General features: G+C 33.8%; 2 protein-coding genes across 4 annotated transcripts in view; one reads left to right on the forward strand and one right to left on the reverse strand.

Annotated features, from left to right (window-relative positions):
- The window catches only part of LOC149526795 (uncharacterized), a 3176-nt gene extending 1937 nt beyond the window's left edge, over nucleotides 1–1239 (reverse strand). Inside the window, exon 1 of the mRNA XM_089784609.1 lies at nucleotides 1223–1239. Coding sequence (XP_089640735.1) covers nucleotides 1223–1239 — 17 coding nt within the window. The remainder of the gene's footprint in view (nucleotides 1–1222) is intronic.
- Nucleotides 1240–3634: 2395 nt separating this feature from the next.
- Nucleotides 3635–8077, forward strand: FHY3 (far-red elongated hypocotyls 3). Of its 3 annotated transcripts, none has more exons than XM_089784586.1 (9): nucleotides 3635–3821; nucleotides 4465–6681; nucleotides 6799–6855; nucleotides 7031–7099; nucleotides 7176–7241; nucleotides 7331–7399; nucleotides 7486–7527; nucleotides 7622–7680; nucleotides 7768–8077. In XM_089784586.1, the coding sequence occupies exons 2-8, from the start codon at nucleotides 4510–4512 to the stop codon at nucleotides 7676–7678; spliced, it is 2532 nt and encodes an 843-aa protein (XP_089640712.1). In that variant the 5' UTR covers nucleotides 3635–3821; nucleotides 4465–4509; the 3' UTR covers nucleotides 7679–7680; nucleotides 7768–8077. The 3 variants fall into 3 exon arrangements, with proteins under 3 accessions (XP_089640712.1, XP_021292225.1, XP_021292226.1); XM_021436550.1 differs by having other exon boundaries at nucleotides 7781–8077; XM_021436551.1 differs by having other exon boundaries at nucleotides 7182–7241; nucleotides 7781–8077.
- The last annotated feature ends 746 nt before the right edge of the window (nucleotides 8078–8823 follow it).

The following is an 8823-nucleotide window of genomic DNA, read 5'->3' on the forward strand; positions in this document are numbered from 1 at the left end:
ATCAAGTTACACATCATCATTGAATAAAATTTAAACATTAAAACAAAACCAAGAAAATAAGAAAATAAAATAAAAGATAGAAAAACTCAAAAGTTGTATTCTTAATCTCCAAATCTCCTTGAAGCCTACAAATTCTTCTTAGCTTCAATGACTTTGTGGCTTGACTCTCAGTTGTTAATCAAGTATTTCGTTCTCTCTTCCTTTAAATGTCTTCCGAAAGGTTGCTTTTATAAGCTTTGAAGTTAGGTCAAGTTGGGTGAAGAAAGAAGTCAATTTCAACTAAGATTTCCTCATTCGATTATGTGGGCTGAAGCCTTGCCCAATTAATTAACAAAAATCGTAATTGCTCTAGGATTGCTATAGTGTATCAAATTTGACAAGATTTATGATGACCTTCCATTCCAAAATGGGTAATGTGGTAAACATAAAATTGTAGTTTTTTCTCTTTTCTTTCCAATGGTCCAAGAATCGTTTCATTGAAAGCTTTGTAGAGAGAGTTATGGCTAAAATACCGAAACATATGCAGTGTAAGTATGCACCTTAAAATTGCTCTCTTTCTTTTACTAAAATTCTTCTTTCATCAAACACCTACAAAAGCACAAATAAATCAATAACAACCTATCTTAACCACATTAACACCAAATTAAGCATAAAATTAACTAAGCTTAGATTGACAAATTCTTCTTTCATCAAACACCTATAAAAGCACAAATAAATCAATAACAACCTAGCTTAACCACATTAACACCAAATTAAGCATAAAATTAACTAAGATTAGATTAACAAATTCTTCTTTCATCAAACACCTACAAAAGCACAAATAAATCAATAACAATCTATCTTAACCACATTAACACCAAATTAAGTATAAAATTAACTAAGATTATATTGACTCACCTAGAATAGCTAATTTAAAATAATTAAATAAAATCTAGTAATTTCTATACATTACTATAAGAACTACACTAATTTATTATCAAAATTAAGCCAAAATAACACTATATCATAGAGTTATCAATAGGTAAAGGAGAGTAGAAAGAAAGACAAGAATCATGCAAGATGGAGAAAAAGAGGATAAAAGGAAAAAACGAAGCTAGAGCAAGCCATCCATATTCTTCCAAAATGCTTATGAGCTATTGTTAAGCTTCAAATTCTTTATGCTTTCACTCATATCTTTGTAATCATCTTTTAGCTCCTTCAAACTCTTCCTTCATGTACTTACTCAGTAAAATCAACCATTTGAAGATATATGTGCTTTATTATTGTAAGAGAGAAAATGTTACGCTTGACCTTTTAAAAGTTACTGTTGTAAAGGTTTTGCCTAATCCTTGAAAATGCTGAGATTATGCCTAATCCTTGAAAATGCTGAGATTATGCCTAATCATTGAAAAGGCATATAGATTCTGTTTAATCCTTGAAAAGGCTGAGGTTATGCTTGATCCTTGAAAAGGCATGGTTGTGCTTGCTCCCATGAAAAGGTATTGTATGGATTATGCTTGCTTTTGTGAAAAGGCATTGTTGTAAAGATAATACTTAAGCCTTGAAAAAGAATTTTTCATGGTGGATTGCAAACTCCTTGGTGAGCCAAGAGAGAGGATGTTGGTGCCTATGGAGAGGGCCGAACCTTTATAAATCTTTTGTGTCTTTTCTTTCTTCTTCTTACACTTGAACTTGTATATTTTGTTTTGAAGGAGTTTTTTAAATTCGTTTACAGCTCTCTACTCTTCATTTTTCACACTTGTGCATTTTACTTTGCTTTTAAAAGTTTTGAGATTGTTTTTTAAACTTGTTTATTCTTAAACCCACCCTTTTAATCCACTTTGATATGTTTGAATACTTTACTTTGAAGAGTTTTGAAATTTTTGTTTTCAACTTGGTTATTCATTTCTTTTGGTTCGTTTTAAAGTTAAAACAAATTTGAGAAATTGTCTTCAAGATTAAAGTTAAACAGTTGAAAAGATTTTTTTGAAATCCAATTCACCCCTTTTTTGGATATTTTCTCATTATTATTGAGCTAACATGTCTAACAAAATCTTCAAGGTTAAAGTTTCTAGAGAGAGAAAGAGAAAAGAAAGATTAAGAGTTACTAAAAGTAACAACAGGAGATGAAATAAGTCTAAGGGGGTTTTGAAAAGAGCCCTAATAGAATTTGTTTAGGTGAAAATAGTGTTTTATCCTTTTTTTATTTATGAAAATGACGACAAGTATCGATACCTAGGGTAAAAGTATTGATACTTTTGTTTTGGGTTTCAAGTATTGATAAAAGAACAAAAGCATTGATATTTGTTCTTTAGATATTGATATAGATATCAATACCCATTTTTAAAATCCTTTTTAAAAGCTTTCTAAGTAGCAAGCATCGATACTTCTTTTTTCAAGGATCGATGCTTTTGTCCCAAAATGTAAAAATCCACTTGAAAACACATCCAATTTGACTTGTCTCTCCCTACCAGTTATAAAGTCAACTTGTAACTTAAAATACAAGATTATTTGAAGGTAAAATCTCAAGATACGAGCTTAGAACAAGAAGTGTACATGCTCACTTACGGTTTTACGAATCTATCCTGTAATGAAAAGTTGGGATTTTGCATATAACAAGGTGATATTTTATAATAGCTTCACAATGTATAGAAGATAAGTAATTTTATAATGATGTCAAGAAAATTCTAAAGGAAAAAACATGAAGTTAAGTATCATTTCAAATCTCAAGGGACAAATTTATTATAACAATTATTATAACAATTGTAAAGATTATTAATACTCGGCAATCCAAAAATCATTGTCCACTAAACATAATTTTACTGTAATTTAATGTCAATATAAGTACGAAAAACTCAAATTTCAATCATTAAATGACATAATTTTAGTAAATGAAATATCATACAAAAAGCTACATTGTTTTGACTATCCAAAATTGAACAAAAAAAAAACAGAAAAAAGACGTTCTCTAGCAATTATTTATTTAAGCCCACACCTTCAAAAAAAAAAATCACAATGAGTTTTTAAAATCTATTTGTTTTCAAAATTCGTTTCACCATGTATTAAACAAACATTTATTAACTACTTCAAAATTCAATGTTCATAAATATATATGTATATATATTCTATATAATTCAATAGAGCTAGAGGGTTGTTTTGAGTTTATCCCAAATAACAATCACAATAAGCTCTAGGTTAGCCAAAATTTTCATTTGTTATGGTTCTGTGTAGTTAATATTTTTTGTCTCTGAGTTTTTATTCATTTTTTAGTTTTTCCCTTTTTCTTTTCATTCATTGTTTTACTACTAAAAAAGAAGAGTAAAAAATAAAAAGTGTGAAGCCAATTTTCGATTTTATGAATCAAGCCATAATTGGTTAATGCATAATGTGTGGGAAAGGGTGGAATTAATCCAAATTAAAAAATTGTTTACAAGGGCTCAATTGAAAGAGGATAAAATTGTGGTACCGTTATCAGAAAAGAGGTGAAAAATTGAGGACTCATTCGGCCATTTGGGCAGAAATCTGCGTTTCCTCAAGCCCCATAAGCAGTTGGACCAAGAAATCAGGCCCCAAAAGCAGATACAGAAAAGATGGCCGAAGTAGGCCTTATTAGGAAGAGTGGATAAATCTAAAATCACACAGCTCATAAAAGGGCGAGTGACGGTGAGAGCTGGGATGAGATCCCCAAATTGGCGAGTGAGAGCGAAAGCGAGTGGAAACCCAAACCCCGCATGAAGGAAACCCTAAAAATCTAAATCCCCCCCAATTCTCTACGCGCCTTAACCCCACTCGCCTTCGGTTTTCGCAGAATCATCACTCATGCTATTTCACCTCCACTTCAGGTTCCTCTTCTCTCTCTTTCTCTCTCCCTTTCTCAACTCTCTCCTTTCCAATTTTGCCTTTTGGGATATTGTCAATTTCCTTTGTTCTTTTTCTTTAGAATTCGATCCACTCAATATTATTTCTTTTTCTTAATATTATATTCTGATTGAAACCTCCCAAGGTTTCTTATTTTGTTGATTTTTTTTGTTTTTTTGCAAATGTGAATCAAATGGAATTGAAACCTTAAATTATTTGGTCCCATGGATATTATTTTGCTCATAAAAGAATAATTTTGAAGATATATTATAATCATTTGCCTGCTGAAGCTTATTAGCTAATTTAAGAGTTTTAAATTTCGTAAAATCCTAATCTTTCTGTTATTCGAGAATGTTGGTATTGAAGAAAGGGTCTTCACGTAGCTACTTAGAGCTAGGAACCTTGGAATGTCCATTATATGATGTGTCACTGCTGAAAATGTCGTAGCTCTGGGATTTGTTTCCTTTAGATATATGTATATTCAGCGTTAGTCAACAGTTGTAGAGGACTTGAATGACTTGGCTTCACTTGTTTCTTGTTATAATCAATGTTATCGATCCTGGATTGAACTTTGTCCTGATTGTTTTTTATATGGACATGATGTCTCATTTTTCACCTTTTTTTCAGGTTTAGTCAAGGTAACAGTTGGTTCAAGTAAATATCTTTTCAGTCATGGACATAGATCTTAGGTTACCTTCTGGTGAGCAGTGTAAGGAAGATGAAGAAGCAAATGGAATTGATAATATATTGGATGGTGATGAAAAATTGCATAATGGAGTGGTTGAGGCTGGAAATATTGCTCATGTAGGAGAGGATGTACGCCCTGAAGATGGTGTGGAAATGAATTCTTCTGCTGTGGATATGGTGACCTTCAAGGAGGATACCAATCTTGAGCCACTTTCTGGTATGGAATTTGAATCACATGGGGAAGCATATTCTTTTTATCAAGAATATGCTCGGTCTATGGGATTCAACACTGCTATACAAAATAGCCGCCGTTCGAAAACATCAAGAGAATTTATTGATGCAAAATTTGCCTGTTCTAGATATGGAACCAAGCGGGAGTATGACAAATCCTTTAATCGGCCACGTGCCAGACAAAGCAAGCAAGACCCAGATAGTACAACTGGTAGGCGATCATGTTCAAAGACAGATTGTAAAGCAAGCATGCACGTGAAGAGAAGACCGGATGGAAAATGGGTTGTACATAGCTTTGTGAAGGAACATAACCATGAACTTTTGCCAGCTCAAGCTGTCAGTGAACAAACCAGAAGGATGTATGCTGCAATGGCTAGACAATTTGCTGAATATAAAAATGTTGTTGGTCTGAAGAATGATCCCAAAAATCCATTTGATAAAGGTCGAAATTTGGCATTGGAAGCTGGAGATGTTAAGATTTTGCTCGAATTTTTTACACACATGCAGAACATAAATTCAAACTTTTTTTATGCAATAGACCTCGGTGAAGATCAACGCCTGAAAAGTTTGTTTTGGGTTGATGCAAAGAGTAGGCATGATTATAGTTATTTCTGTGATGTTGTGTCTTTTGATACTGCTTATGTTAGAAACAAATATAAAATGCCTCTTGCGCTGTTTATTGGAGTGAACCACCATTACCAGTTCATGCCACTTGGATGTGCATTGGTATCAGATGAGAGTGCAGCAACATTTTCTTGGCTAATGCAGACATGGCTGAAAGCAATGGGTGGACAATCTCCTAGAGTCATCATCACTGACCAAGACAGAATTGTGAAATCTGTTGTTGCAGAAATCTTTCCAAATACTTATCATTGCTTCTTTCTATGGCATGTACTCGGGAAGGTTTCTGAGAATCTTGGTCATGTAATCAAACAGCATGGGAACTTTATGGCAAAATTTGAGAAATGCATCTACAGGTCATGGACTGAAGAGGAGTTTGCTAAAAGGTGGTGGAAAATTCTTGATAGATTTGGACTCAAAGATGATGAATGGATGAAGTCATTATATGAAGACCGCAGAAAGTGGGTGCCAACCTATATAATGGATGTTTTGTTGGCTGGGATGTCTATGGTTCAGAGATCTGAGAGTGTGAACTCATTCTTTGACAAGTATGTACATAAGAAGACCACTGTGCAAGAGTTTTTGAAACAGTATGAAGCAATTTTACAAGATAGGTATGAAGAGGAAGCCAAAGCAAATTTTGATTCATGGAGCAAAGTGCCTACACTAAAATCTCCATCACCTTTTGAGAAGAGTGTTGCAGGGTTGTACACACACACAGTATTCAAGAAGTTTCAAGTTGAGGTTGTGGGTGCAATTGCTTGTCATCCCAAGCCAGAAAATCATGATGCAACAAGCAGCAGTTTCAGAGTTCAAGATCTTGAGAAGAATCAGGATTTCGTTGTTACATTGAATGAGATGAAGTCTGAAGTTTCTTGTATATGCCGATTATACGAATACAAAGGCTATCTCTGCAGGCATGCTATGGTTGTTCTCCAAATAAATGGCCACTCAACAATCCCATCTCAATATATTTTGAAACGATGGACAAAAGAGGCAAAGAGCAGGCATTTCATGGGAGATGAATCTGAGCAGGTGCAATCTAGGGTGCAGCGATACAATGATCTATTTCAACGGGCAATGAAGTTGATTGAGGAGGGTTCACTGTCCCAAGAGAGCTACTATATTGCGTTCCGAAGCCTAGAAGAAGCTTTTGGGAACTGTTTGAGTGCAAACACTTCTAACAAGAGCCTTGCGGAAGCTGTCACATCTCCCACCCAGGGTATGATCTGTATTGAAGAAGATAATCAAAGCAGAAGCACGAGCAAGACAAACAAGAAAAAGAATCCAACCAAAAAAAGAAAGGTTAACTATTATAGCTATTGGCATGTGGATATATTTTTGCAGATTCTATATCCAGTACTTAATGGGAGTTTTGTTTTGTTTTTGTTTTTGTATTTTGTGTGTGTGCTATTTTTGCAGGGAAACTCTGAACAGGAGGTAATGACTGTTCCGGTAACAGATGGCTTGCAACAAATGGTTAGTCCTGTTTTATAAATTAGCAATCTTGTGAAAGATGTTTTAATGAATTACAATGCCTGCATAAAAATAGAGAATAACTATAAGATAATTTTAGCTTCTAAAATTGATGAAATTTTCTCATGGATTTGTAATAAAGTTGATCAGACTATGATACTGGAATTTTATTTCGTAGGATAAATTAAGCTCAAGATCAGTAGCCCTAGATGGTTATTTTGGTGCGCAACCAAGTGTACAAGGAATGGTGAGAATTGTTACAATTGATTTCATTTATCTTTTATGTCAGTTATATGCGATTTCATGATTTATGCTTTTTGCAGGTGCAGCTTAATTTAATGGCACCACGTGATAATTATTATGGGAATCAACAGACAATTCAGGGGCTGGTATGTCTTTTATTTTGTAATCATAATGATTGAATAAGAGAGCTCCGTATAGGAAACTAATTTTGCAATGTGGGCTTTTGCATTCATAGGGACAGTTGAACACCATAGCAGCAAGCCATGATGGATACTATGGCCCTCAGCAAACCATGCCTGGGATGGTATAGTATCACTTGACACTTTGGTAATTCTTTGCATTACTGCATTGAAATGATGACATAGCCTTGATTCTGTTTTATTTATACAGGGACAGATGGATTTCTTTCGAACACCTGGTTTTTACATCCGGGTCAGTTTTCCAAATATGTTGCTATAACAACATGGTGAAGTCAAGTTAGTTTTATGTTCAGGACTTTCTTACATGTTTTGTCTTCCCCTGACAGGATGACCCCAACGTGAGAGCTGCACAGTTGCATGATGATGCATCAAGACATGCATGATGGTACTTTTTCTCACAATGACAGTAGTGCTCAATGTTTCATTCATTTTTTTTTTCTTTTCTTATTTGATGATTTATGAGTTGAAGAAGAATCTCTTTGTAGGTGAGGGTGAAAGAATATAATTAAATGTTGATAGGAGGGAAGATTGTTTTGAAGCTGACTTGGATGTAAAGAACGGAAAGTATGATGCATTGCCAGATTGTCATTATTAGGAGTAATCTTCTCTTTTGGTGTCTGTAAGATAAGATAGATTAGGATATTATCATCACCATCTACAGGGGATATAGTTGAGAGATGGGACAAATTCAGGTTGGTGCTTATGTCTCTTGTAAATTCTGTTGTACTATTGTATCTGTGATTGTTACAGTCTGAATAGGTTAAATTGAATTTCAGTTATAACTTTGCCGCACATGGTCATACACACACACACATACACACGCACATACACATCGCGAAATTATTGCAAAGTGATATGTACGTCTTTCACTTCTTGTACGCTTTGTCAGAGATGTACTCTGTACTTGCTTTCTTACCGGATGAGATGTTGAACAATTCTTGGGCTGATATCGAAGAGCATGTTCGCTTAAGTGGAGTAAATAAAACTTGCATCATAGCTATGGATTTCACATGAACCACACCTTAGATTGTTTGGTGAGACATGTCTGAACTTGTAAATGCATAAGCTGTCCTGCTAGATTCTATACATCTATTCTATTCCTAGGTAGTATAAAGTAATGTTCTTTAGGGTACAAATACTTACACAATTTTTGTGGGACTTATACCGGAACTCTGTCTTGCTTCGAAATGTGGTCGAGGCCTATCAGGTCTAAATGTTCTTTCTTTTTTTTTTAATTTGTCTATTTTAAACATTAAAGATTACTACTTTTTCTCTATTTCATTTATATATTTTTTTTAATTTTTTTGCTTTTTCCGCATAAAAGTCATTGAACATTTGAAAAATAAAATATGCTAAAAACAAATTTTTCAAAACTTTTTGTGCCAAGTCAATTGTGTGTATATATGTGTATATGTAGATTTAATTTGGGACAAATGCAGTAAAACATATTACCACCAAAAGATATTTAATGGTTCGAATTTAATATTTTAATTTGAAAATTTTGAGTATAAATTTTGTAATGGATGGA

The sequence above is a fragment of the Theobroma umbraticum genome, unplaced genomic scaffold (assembly GCF_002168275.2).
Source record: "Theobroma umbraticum cultivar Fairchild unplaced genomic scaffold, ASM216827v3 scaffold_146.0, whole genome shotgun sequence".
Taxonomy (NCBI): Eukaryota; Viridiplantae; Streptophyta; class Magnoliopsida; order Malvales; family Malvaceae; genus Theobroma; species Theobroma umbraticum.

Excerpts from the sequence above, each read along its gene's own strand:
- FHY3 (XM_089784586.1), top strand. The coding sequence starts at position 4,510 with ATGGACATAGATCTTAGGTTACCTTCTGGTGAGCAGTGTAAGGAAGAT. Across the intron at positions 6,682-6,798 it reads ATCCAACCAAAAAAAGAAAG|GGAAACTCTGAACAGGAGGT; the intron begins GTTAACTATTAT and ends CTATTTTTGCAG. Across the intron at positions 7,400-7,485 it reads AGCAAACCATGCCTGGGATG|GGACAGATGGATTTCTTTCG; the intron begins GTATAGTATCAC and ends TTATTTATACAG.